At 32.8% G+C, this 12,042-nt stretch overlaps 2 protein-coding genes across 5 annotated transcripts; both read left to right on the plus strand.

Annotated features, from left to right (window-relative positions):
- Window positions 1–3,162: 3,162 nt before the first annotated feature.
- On the plus strand, window positions 3,163–8,495 carry LOC107645969 (shaggy-related protein kinase alpha). Of its 4 annotated transcripts, none has more exons than XM_016350134.3 (13): window positions 3,163–3,408; window positions 3,928–4,093; window positions 4,202–4,294; window positions 5,293–5,352; window positions 5,476–5,748; window positions 6,427–6,501; window positions 6,643–6,699; window positions 6,807–6,947; window positions 7,026–7,076; window positions 7,293–7,388; window positions 7,505–7,588; window positions 7,782–7,884; window positions 7,983–8,495. In XM_016350134.3, exons 2-13 carry the CDS (start codon window positions 3,989–3,991, stop codon window positions 8,063–8,065), a joined length of 1,221 nt encoding a protein of 406 aa, XP_016205620.1. In that variant the 5' UTR covers window positions 3,163–3,408; window positions 3,928–3,988; the 3' UTR covers window positions 8,066–8,495. The 4 variants fall into 4 exon arrangements, with proteins under 4 accessions (XP_016205620.1, XP_016205619.1, XP_016205622.1 ...); XM_016350133.3 differs by having other exon boundaries at window positions 3,174–3,408; window positions 3,925–4,093; XM_016350136.3 differs by lacking the exon at window positions 3,163–3,408 and adding an exon at window positions 3,463–3,826 and having other exon boundaries at window positions 3,925–4,093.
- Window positions 8,496–9,360: 865 nt separating this feature from the next.
- LOC107645968 (polygalacturonase At1g48100-like) lies at window positions 9,361–11,609 on the plus strand. Its single transcript, XM_016350132.3, has 6 exons — window positions 9,361–9,772; window positions 9,878–10,045; window positions 10,124–10,168; window positions 10,275–10,482; window positions 10,566–10,647; window positions 10,949–11,609. Exons 1-6 carry the CDS (start codon window positions 9,431–9,433, stop codon window positions 11,454–11,456), a joined length of 1,353 nt encoding a protein of 450 aa, XP_016205618.2. The 5' UTR covers window positions 9,361–9,430; the 3' UTR covers window positions 11,457–11,609.
- Window positions 11,610–12,042: the final 433 nt, after the last annotated feature.

The raw sequence follows: 12,042 nt of genomic DNA on the forward strand, positions 1-12,042 counted from the left end.
TTGCCTATAATAACAATTGTACTGAGTCTTAAGCTTCTAGGGTTTAGCTTATTGGCTCCCGCATGAAAATAAAGCTGCTTCCTTTCTTTTTATTTTTTATCACTATGATCATTATATGATGCTAAACACACAAGAATATATTTATTCATTTATGATTTTATATCTTCCTAAACCATCAATCGAAACAAGGAATTATTTATGGTGGGTAAAGTTATATTTAATTTTTTAGAGTTCAAGTGCTAATATTCTAAATGTGTAACTATTTTTAATGTTGTACTGATGGTTATGCTTGTATGATGTTTGGTCTTAAAATTTTGATAATATTAAATCGGATTTGGTTTATTAACTAAAGGAACCATAATTTTTTTAACGCTAGAAGAAATCATGATTTATTGCAATTAAATGTACTCTTTGATTTAGTAGGAGAAATAATTAAAACAATAAGATTTATGTTCGACTTAATATTAATAATAATAATAATAGCTATAGAAGATTTTATAAGGTTAATAATAATAATAGGTACAGAAGATTTTAAGGGGTGTTCGTTTGAGAACAATTATTCTAATTTTGAAAAGTCTAAAAGTTTAAAATTTTAAAATAATTACTGTATTTATTTATTGAAATAAAAAATTTAAATAAAAAATAATTTGTGAAAAAAAATATCGACGTGAATGATATTGTAATGAAAATATTATTTTAAAGGAATAAAAAGTTTGAGGTGAAACAATATTTTTTCTGCTTTAAATTTGTTTTTTTAAAAAATAATTATCATGACTTGTTAACTTAATTAGATTCAATCACTATAAAGTAAAAGATAAAAGAGAAAATTTCTACGTATAAGTGTTTTGCGATTATAAGCTTTATAAGTTTGAAGAGAACGAAATCTACTAAACGCGCTGCTTATATTACGTGCCTCTTTAACAGACTTTTAAATCAATTCAAATCAATTAACGCGCAAATATATAACTTCTATTTTTCAAAAGATTTCGTTTCTTTTTTCGAGTTTTTTGCCAAATTTGTTGGATCTCCTTCGTACATTTTCTCTTTGCCTTTTCATTCGTTGTTTTACCTGCGTTTATCACTGGTTTTTTCTTCGTCATTTACGTGCATTTTCTCTCTCTATATTCTTGCTTCGTTTTTTTTCGATTTTCATGATTTCTGAAATCAAACTTTGAAACCGTTTTGAAGATAATGAAACTTCAGAAATACACCCAAACGATTACAGAAATATACCCAAATGGTTACGGAAAGGATTACAGAAATATCGGTTACAGAAATACACCCAAAGGATTTAAGAAATACACCCAAAACATGGGGGAGACAGTATATTTCTTTTTGAAATCTTTTAATGTTTTGCTGGTTAAGGACAAAGCACATGGCAGAGACAATCTAGAAAAAAAATATAGAAGAGCAGTAAAACAGTACCTTGAATAATGTTTCTTTGTTTTTTCTGGTGATTTTTTATGGAAATTTGTATCTTTTCTTCTTGATTTCTTCTGCTCTTCGCGAGGAGTTGAAACGTTTCTGCAGAATCGTAGTTTGTTTCAAATGTCGCTTGAATATTGACGGTTTGCGTTTTGACTGAGGAAGAAATAGAAGAGTGAACGTGTTGTGGAAGGGTGATTAAGACGCGTGCGTTTAAAAGAGTGGTGCGCATGTTTTTTTCTTAAACTTGGACCAACTTGTATAACTTGTAAGCCAAAAAGGCTTGTATGTGTAGCCGGTCTGAAAGTAAAAATACGCATATACCTCTTTTAAATCCATCGTTGATGTTGTTTATAGGGAAAAAACGGACTTCAACATCTACATAAAATCTCAGCGGAATTTGCCGAGGAAAGTTGGAATTTGGCCGAGATCCTGCCACAATACCAGTTGGGATGGCTGGGATGAAAAAACCGATATCTCATCTGATCTCGTCTCAGATGCGTGCTGGGATGGGGTGGGTTGCCTCAATCCCATTAGGGTCCTATGGGATTGACTGCTATGATAGGTAACTCTGCAAATAACATAGGTCTACAACAATCAAAATTTTCATTTCAAATTATTATTCAGAGTTGTGTTAGATCACATAATATCACATGCTTTTTCTTTGTTTAACGATCTAGAGAAGAGTAAAAACCCGGATAGATTTAGTTGTTTGTTTGGTTCCATCTTAAGCTTTTAGTTAAAGTCAAACAGTTTAATCCCAAAAAGAAAGAACAGTTGGCCTAAACTGCCAGAAACAATTAATATCCGGGTTAACCGGGGATAGGATAAACCAAAAAAATTAAATGATCAGTTTGAACAGTCAAAGAGAGTTGCCATGCTTGTCGCAGATATTTTTTACTTTTGTAATTAATAATTTTTCCATCCGTAAATGGCAATGCATGATTACATATATCCAAGAAAAGAAAAATAATAATTAATAAGCATACATAGCGAACTGGATTTCTGTTTATATTTTTAAGGATAATTCAATTTCTTACAAAATTAATCTCTAATCATTCACAAAGAGTAAAACTATTTAATCCATAAAAAGATGGTTTTACATGAATGTCTCAAAAAATAAATAATAAATAATAATTTTATTTTTATCTGTTTATTAAAAATCACATAGTCCTTTAAAAGAATAATTATTTATATAAAAATATTTTTGTGTAAAAATAATAACTAAAAATATAATTATTTATAGAAAATTATTTTTATGTAAAAAATAATAATTAAATTTTTTAAATAATTTAATATATTTAATTAAATTATTTAATATACATAATACAAATTTATGTCTTAATTATTGTCAGATGTCTGAATAGTAAACACTAAAGATTAGTATTTATTCCATAATAAAAAAATTATTAATATATGTTCTAAAGATATATTTTACTAAAATTATTAAAAATATAATATTTTTATATTTTAAATATATTAGCTAAAATTTAATTTTAATATACTATTTGTATTAAATAACATTACATATATATTCAATTATATAATATTATATCAATAAAAATAATTATTTAAAAAAATAAATATTATTAAAAAATTATAGAAAATATTTTATAGTATTAATATATTAAAATTAAATTTATATTAAATATATGAAATTAAGAAGCAAAATAACTAAATAAAAAAAGAAGGTAGAATTTGTGGTTTGACTGAGGAATGGATGTATTGGTCTTAGATGTATAGTAGTTAGTAGACCACACAGTAAAGCAGAAACACTATTTGTCTTTCTTGCAAAATGCAGAGTCTCTCACACACAAATTTCATAAACATAAAACTAAAGAGAACCAACCAACGAACCTGTCTGTCACCTTCTTCGATCTAACCCACCTCACAACCAAACCTCCTTCGCTTTTCATCTTCATTTTCATTTTCATTTTCATTACATAACATAATATGCTTATGCTTATGCTTATGCTTCCCAAGGTATATTTTATATTCTATTATATATTTATATTTCCTTCCTCTTTCTTATTACTTGTTTCATTTTTTGCTTTTATGCCATTTACTTTCCTCAATTCTACTTTCGATCCTCTAACCGATATAACTTCTATCTTTTGCTTTTTCCCTGAGCTGAAGTCGCAATACTTCTCTTAATTAAATTTTCTGCACTCGGATCGGGTTTTCCACCTCCGTTCTGCTATTAGGATCTCTTTTTCATTTTTGGGGAATTTTTTTTTTAAATTTTGTAATTTTTTTGGCGGGTGTTGGGACGAGGTGTTTTTCGTTGGATTTGTGATTCCTACGGATGGATCTTTGAAGTTCACTCAATGGGAAAATGAAGGAAAAAATTGCATTTATTGTTTTCATGTATTTTTGGACTTAGGTTTTCTGTGCATAGAAGGTGGTACTTTACTGTTTTTGCTTCAGTTTCATGGTCATTTATTTAGTTTTGCTTTGATTAAAAATTAAAAAATATAATTTTGTTGCTGTTGATTCTAGAAGGCAGATGAGTGAGTTTTGAGCTGTTGAAGAAGTTGCAAGGAAGTGAGGGAAGAACCTGAATATGGCGTCTGTTGGTATGGCACCAACATCAGGCGTGAGAGAATCAGGTGGCGGCGTTGATAGATTGCCGGAAGAGATGAACGATATGAAAATTAGGGATGATAAGGTATGCCACTACACTCTGTTAATTTCTTGGCACAATATCCCTTTTCTTTTTGTGTTTTGTGTTTTTAAGTTTCAGAGTTTAGTTCTTTATGGTTGGTTCATCTTGCAGGAAATGGAAGCTACAGTTGTTGATGGCAATGGAACGGAGACCGGCCATATCATTGTAACTACTATTGGTGGTAGAAATGGTCAACCAAAGCAGGTACATTTTCTCCTTCTATCTTTTTCCCCTGATATATCTGTGGAATGCTTTAAATAATCTAGCTGATAACTAGTTTATTGTCTCACTTGCTGTGTTGACATGGTGCTTGGATGATGTAGGCTAGTATATAAACAATTTAATTCATTTGTGGACCTAATTTTTTTTGAATATGTTATTTTCCCCTGTCTTGTCTTTTATAGATGTTGTGACGAGGAGTGTGGGGATTTGCATGAGATTTAATTTAATTTATTCTGTTTATTCTTAAAATCAAAAGTGTGTTATCCTCAAGATTTGGTTATTATGCCAGCTGTACTGCATGCTGACTTGAATTTTTATACAGTGAATAGCACAACTGTGTGCTGTCTTCAACATGTTTGTGTTGTGCTTTGTCATTGGTAAATATCCTCTCCCATATGTTAGGATATAGATATAGTTAATATATCATATATTAGGGTTTTATTTTCATCTTCATCTTTTATTTTGAAAATGCTAAGGAGACAATAACCCAAACTTATCTTATTTAACTAACATCCATAATTTCATATATATATATAACATCTATAATTACACCCTTGTTACATCTGAAATTACTCAATTATTCTAGCAGTAATTAAAGAATACAAAATAAGGTAAGCGGTGATTAAGAAATGCAAAATAAGGTAATATTGTCTCTCAAAACATTTTCTCGGCAATACTAGTGAGACAATAATCTAAAGTTATCTCATTTAATCTAACATTCATAATTTCATGCATGTAACATCTATTATTACACACTTATTTCATCTAATATTACCTATTACAACGGTAATTAATGAATCATGAATGCAAAATAAGGTAACTTTGGGCTGATTTATACTGATTTTTATTGTCTCCCAAACATTTTTATTTTGTTTTGTTTTATTTAAGTGTATTTGTAAATTATTATTCCATTTTTAACATAAATGCTCATTTATTGCGGTAGATTAATTGAACACCTTTCTTAATTCTTAATGTTTCAGACTATAAGTTACATGGCAGAGCGGGTTGTTGGGCATGGATCATTTGGGGTTGTCTTCCAGGTGCTGATTCCTATACTGTGTACTGGATGATGTATCGTTTGGCCTTTCAAATGCAATGTCAATGTGCCTCTGATGCTGATTTTACTTATTTATTTATTTATTTTGGCCTTTGTAATTGTGTAGGCTAAATGCTTGGAGACTGGTGAAACTGTAGCTATCAAAAAGGTTCTTCAAGATAAGAGGTATAAGAATCGGGAGCTTCAGACAATGCGTCTGCTTGACCACCCAAATGTTGTCTCTTTGAAGCATTGTTTCTTTTCAACCACTGAAAAGGATGAACTATACCTTAATTTGGTACTAGAGTATGTTCCTGAAACAGTTAGCCGTGTGATCAAACATTACAACAAGTTGAGCCAAAGGATGCCACTAATATATGTGAAACTCTATACGTACCAGGTATGCTTAATTGTGATCCCTTTATCAGTTGTATACTGAGGAATATCTGTCTTAAACTGTTAATGTTATAGATTACTTTCTAGAGTTCTATACCTTGATTTTACTCAAATTTTGGAGCATGCATTGAACATTAATGATGAATCTTAAAAGCATGCTACCCCGGTTCTTATTTTTTGTTCTTTTTAATAAATCATAATCTCATCTTGATGAACAAGTTGCAACTAGTTAAATGAAATGTATTTAGTATTTAAATATTATTATGAACATAAAAAGGAATTTAGAAGCCTGATCTTTGCAATACTTTCCTTTCAAATCCATTCCATTTGAGTTGGCATTTTCTTCAGCATAATTATGGTCATATATATTGTGAAAATGTTTATTATGCCTTACTTAAAAGAAAAGTGGATGACACCTAAAATCAAACAATTTTTTTAATAAGGTCAGTTGACACAAAAGGTGTTAATTCTCAATCTTCACTTTGCTGAAAGTTGCTGCTTCCTACAATTGATTGACTCATGGATACCAGTTGACAAAGTTGAATTACTTGTTAAAAATAGCAGCATTTCATTGCGTTTAGTTTGGGCAAGGGTTTTTTATTTTCTATTTCGAGATCATGTGTTCTCCTTCCTGTAGTAAGCTCTGTTCTGAAGTGTTATTGGTTTTCTTATTATACTGCAGATCTTTAGGGCACTATCTTATATACATCGCTGCATTGGAGTCTGCCATCGGGATATCAAGCCTCAAAATCTATTAGTATGAGTGTTATTTACCATATCTTCTCATTGATTATATTTTTCTCACTTGTGTTTCAGTTCTCACAGTGTTTGGTGTAGCAAAAATGGGTTATTTCCATCTCAAACTCTATTATTGCTGACTGAAAGCTTTTCTGTCCAGGTCAATCCACATACCCACCAGGTTAAATTATGTGACTTTGGGAGTGCAAAAGTCTTGGTACGTTTTTTATGTGTTTTTTCTCCTTCAACATTCACCTTAGAGCTTCATCAGCTGTCCTATTTACAACAGTTTACATTTACTTTGTTGGTCTGATCTTTTGACAGGTAAAAGGTGAACCAAATATATCATACATATGTTCTAGATACTATAGAGCACCTGAGCTTATATTTGGAGCCACTGAATATACCACAGCTATTGATGTTTGGTCTGTTGGTTGCGTATTGGCTGAGCTTCTGCTTGGACAGGTTAGTATCAATTGATTGGAGTTCTTTTTATTTTTCATTTGGCATCTATAATAACGAAATTTATTTTTCCTTTTCCAGCCTTTGTTCCCTGGTGAGAGTGGAGTTGATCAACTTGTTGAGATCATCAAAGTAATCTTTCTAATTTTTTTGGTTGTTTGTTAATGCTGCTATTTTTTCCTAATTTGCATTGAATCCTTTGAAATTGGTAGACTTGGATGGGTTATGTTAACTAAAGCTGTAACTTGTAACATCATATCATGCAATTGATAAAGAACTGTCACTGTTGAGTAGCCTTGCTGATTTGCCATGACATGTAAATAAATGTTCCATTTGTTGTTTCAATAGGTTCTGGGCACTCCAACAAGGGAAGAGATTAAGTGCATGAACCCTAACTATACAGAATTTAAATTCCCACAGATTAAAGCACATCCATGGCACAAGGTAGATTCAATAGCTTCTGTTTTATAATATAATGTTGCTAACCGCACCAAAATATCTGTTAACTACTCTTGTTTAGCACACATCGTAACATAAATTTATTGATTTGCTACTACCAGATATTCCATAAGCGCATGCCTCCAGAAGCTGTTGATTTGGTCTCAAGACTACTACAATACTCACCTAATCTGCGTTGCTCAGCTGTGAGTATATGATTTCTTAGCAGGCCTAATAGTTCTGGAATTGTATCCTAATCTGGAACTAGTACTCTCCATTATTATGTAATGGTCCATAAACTGTGTGGCAGTTCTATAGTTTCTAATCTAATTAGTCATGGTTGTCTCCCGTCCTCTTAAGTTTTATAGTGGGTTCTTATTTTGTCTATAACTGGTGCAGTTAGATGCCTTGACCCATCCTTTCTTTGATGAACTACGTGATCCAAATGCTCGCTTACCAAATGGTCGTTTCCTTCCACCATTATTCAATTTCAAAGCTCATGGTATGATAATAATTCAAATTATGTCATTGTTTTTGTGACTTTATTGCCATCAATAGTTCTGGCTGATTGTTTGGGTTTATTTTCTGCTTGTGCACCAGAACTGAAGGGGGTTCCAGCCGAGGTATTGGTGAAATTGATTCCAGAGTATGCGAGGAAGCAATGCCCGTTTCTCGGCTTGTGATAAAAATATCATAAAATGGAACAAAATTGCATCTGCGGTCTACATATGAATGCTACTCCGTGTTTCCTCTATTTATGTTCTATGAAATTTGTTCCATTTGCCTGTCTTTGTTGTATTTTCGGTGTCTTTGTAAAAACAGATTGAGATATATATCGGTACTCAAATATTTTACCCAATGCTTGATGGGTATTCAGAGGAACACCGACCGTGTTTTCATGTACAACAGCAGATTGTAACATCGAATAGAAGACCAAAATGTCATGTGTTATATATTTGTGGATACAATGATATGGGGTGGCAGACTTAGTTATGCTCTCCATGTTAGTTAGTTCTGATTACAATTCTGTTGTCTCGATTATCTTGGGACAAAAGCAAGTGGTTTGAATATCAGTTTCAAGAAGAGACAAGTAGTGTCTTGTTCGTGAAGACATTCAAATGTTCAACTGTGAAGAGTTTCAAGTCCCTTCTATCTAGTATCTACTATCATGGGGATCTTAATGTGATGTGTTGTTGATTAAAATATTCTATTCATAGTTTATAATTACTAATCATAGTGCAACAAACTAGACTACATTTTTCACTTATAAACAGATTTGATTTGCCCAACATGCATTGCAAATTCAAGTAACGTGTTTTCTCTTCGTCATATCCTAGTCAAACAATGTAGAAGTCACTAGAATAGCTTAGTAGTTTCAATGGTGTCAATGTACAATAATAACAACGTTGATCTTAAACAAGAGAGTTGTCGTAGTCTACACAAATGTTTCCATTGAGAATAACGAAATGTGTATTATTAGCTAAAAACATGAGAGAATGTCCATACAACCAGATCTTATAAACTAACCCGAGACTATCAATAACAATGAAAGGTTGGCAAATCCTCACTTGTGGAGTCAACTTGCTGAATCAGAGTGCGATTCTACTCCCCAAACGGAGTGGTCAGTTTTGTGTGATGATTACAATGTAAGACTCAACCATCCACAAGAAAAGCAGCTTCCACTAAGCTCAAAGATGGTGCTAAGATAGTTTAGAAGTGTCTTCATTCCAAACCATTCTAGCAAATCACTAATCACTATAGTGATCACTCATTTTACTGCATAAGCTTGACCCTGCTTCCTCGTTTCTTTGATCATAAATCATAATGCCCCACTAACTGTGTCTATGTGTAGCCAATGATAGTGACATTGCTTGTTTCAAAATCCCAGTGGTTCCATCAATGTTCAAACACAGTATTAACTCAATTTTTATGGCTAGCAATGAGATAGTATATATAGTGGCCAAATATGTTGCACTCTAAATAGCCAAGTGAACTAATACTATGTTTGATCGTTCAAACTTAGCTACTTAGAAGCTTAACCTATAAACATGATATTCTTTCTGTTCAGAACTCAAGTTTTCTTAATATTAGTAATATGTTTGTTATTTCTCCCAATTTATGGCAGGCTTTCAATGTCCCTCATCTCATTCTCTCCTTCTCCATCACCTGAGGGAACTGGTGAAATTGTCGAAAGATCTCTTGTTTTCGATGTAAGATCTTTTGGTGCAGTTGGGGATGGTGTCTCTGATGATACACAAGCATTTCAGTTGGCTTGGGACACAGCATGTCGAGCCGAAGAATCGCGAAGTCTCCTTGTTCCCAAGGGTAATGTCTTCATGATACAATCTACTATATTCACAGGGCCTTGTCTATCTGGCCTTACTTTTAAGGTAATGTCCTTATGTCATATTAATATTTTCTGCAAAATATTGTTACTATTAGTACATGGCTAAATATATGACGTGTGCTTTAATATTTTTACCATTAATATAAAGGTTGAAGGTACTATTATGCCACCCGATGGACCTGATTCATGGCCGAAGAATAAAAGCAAGAAACAATGGCTGGTTTTCTATAGAATCAATGGATTGACAATGAAGGGAGGTGGTCTTATTGATGGTAGGGGAGAGAAATGGTGGAACCTCCCTTGCAAGCCTCACAAAGTAAATAGTTTACCATTTTTCTTTCTCTCTTTACCTTTTGAGGTTTAATATTTCTGTGCTTACATTTCCATTGAACAGGGTATTAATGGAACAACACTACCAGGTCCATGTGATAGTCCTGTGGTAAGTCACATATTAATAACTGAATCTTGTTGATTTTTTTTTTTTTTTTTTGAGTGGCACATAATTTGAGGAGCTTATGAATGAAATTTGAATCCTTGTTATGCAGGCCATCAGGTTCTTTATGAGTTCTAATTTGAGAATAGAAGGACTAAAAATTAAGAACAGTCCAAAATTCCATTTCAGATTTGAAGATTGCCAAAATGTACATATTGAAAAGCTTATCATAAGATCACCTGCTCTGAGCCCCAACACTGATGGGATTCACATTGAGAACACAAACAATGTTAGGATTTACAATTCACTCATTTCCAATGGTAATTCAAAAAACTATCAAAATTTAAAACTTGTCAATCCCTATATTGCCCTTGTTTGTCTTCATTCCTATCACTGTATACAGGTGATGACTGTGTGTCCATTGGAGCCGGTTGTTACAATGTGGACATCAAGAATATCAAGTGTGGTCCAAGTCATGGAATTAGGTACACTTCACTAGTAGCTAGTTACCATAAGGGTCACAAGCATGGACTACTCAGCTTAAATTCTTTCAAAAAATGCTAAGAACAATAAATAATCTTGTAACGTTGACTCTAATGTGTACTATGATTACTCGTAGTTACATGAACTTACTAATTATGTGACGTAACGTTAAAGAAAGTCATGAGTATATTTTTCACGTAAAATATTTTACATGTAAGTATGTGATATATTATATTTTATTTCTATACCAAAACGTATTGTGTTCCATGTAATTATGGATTAATAAGTGGTATTCGATTGCAGCATTGGGAGCCTAGGGAACTACAACTCGCGAGCTTGTGTGTGGAACATCACAGTGAGTGAGTCAGTTATTAAGAACTCTGATAATGGTGTTCGGATCAAAACATGGCAAGGTGGAAGAGGTTCAGTGTCAATGGTAACCTTCGAGAGCATTCACATGGACAATGTCCGCAACCCAATCATCATAGACCAATACTATTGCCCCTTAAAGAACTGCATCAACCAAACTTCTGCGGTTTCAGTGTCCAATGTGTCATACTCAAACATAAGAGGCACTTACGATTTCAGAAGCTTCCCTATGCGCTTTGCATGCAGTGATTCTGTTCCATGCACAGATATTATGCTTTCTCAAGTGGAATTGTTTCCTTCACAAGAAGGCCATATTTTGACCAACCCCTTTTGCTGGAATGTTTATGGCACTGTGAGCACACTGACAACACCACCACTTTTATGCCTTCAAGAGGGACCTCCATTAATGCTGCCTCAACATGATGTTGTGCCGTGTTATTAGACTTATACTTTAATTAATCTTGAGACCAAAAAGTTGAATACTTGAATGTTCCAATTACCCACTTTCATTCCAGGATGTAAAGGATTCCCTTATCCAAAACGTTTTGAACTATTAAATGATCTCCATAACAAACATATTTTTTAAAGTTTTTTTTAATAATTATCTAATAGTCTTTATTTAATTTTAATTATAAATTAATTTTTTAATTCCGCCTATGTTATATTTGCGATACATAACCAGTCCCAAGTTCAGATAAAGGAAGAAAGTTGTGTTAGGTCTTCGACAGCCAATATAACAACTTAGTCGAATCTTCATGACATAGATCAAAGACGTTATTGCGCAAAGCTAGGTCGTTGCCCAGAAGTAACGCGTTGTATGGCTCGCGCACATTGTCAAATAAGTAAGAGTCGTTGCATCGGTGCCAGGTGTAGTGTTAAATGAGTAAGGGTTTCCGCGTTTTCGTGAACGGACGAAGGTAAATAAGCTAGTTTACAAAGAAAAAGGTAAAGGTCGGGGTGACAGAAAGTTGAGATTTGGGACATGGAACATAGGCACTCTAACAGAAAAATCCATGGAGGTGATGAAT

The sequence above is a fragment of the Arachis ipaensis genome, chromosome B6, assembly GCF_059453495.1.
Source record: "Arachis ipaensis isolate K30076 ecotype BB chromosome B6, ASM5945349v1, whole genome shotgun sequence".
NCBI classification, from domain to species: Eukaryota; Viridiplantae; Streptophyta; class Magnoliopsida; order Fabales; family Fabaceae; genus Arachis; species Arachis ipaensis.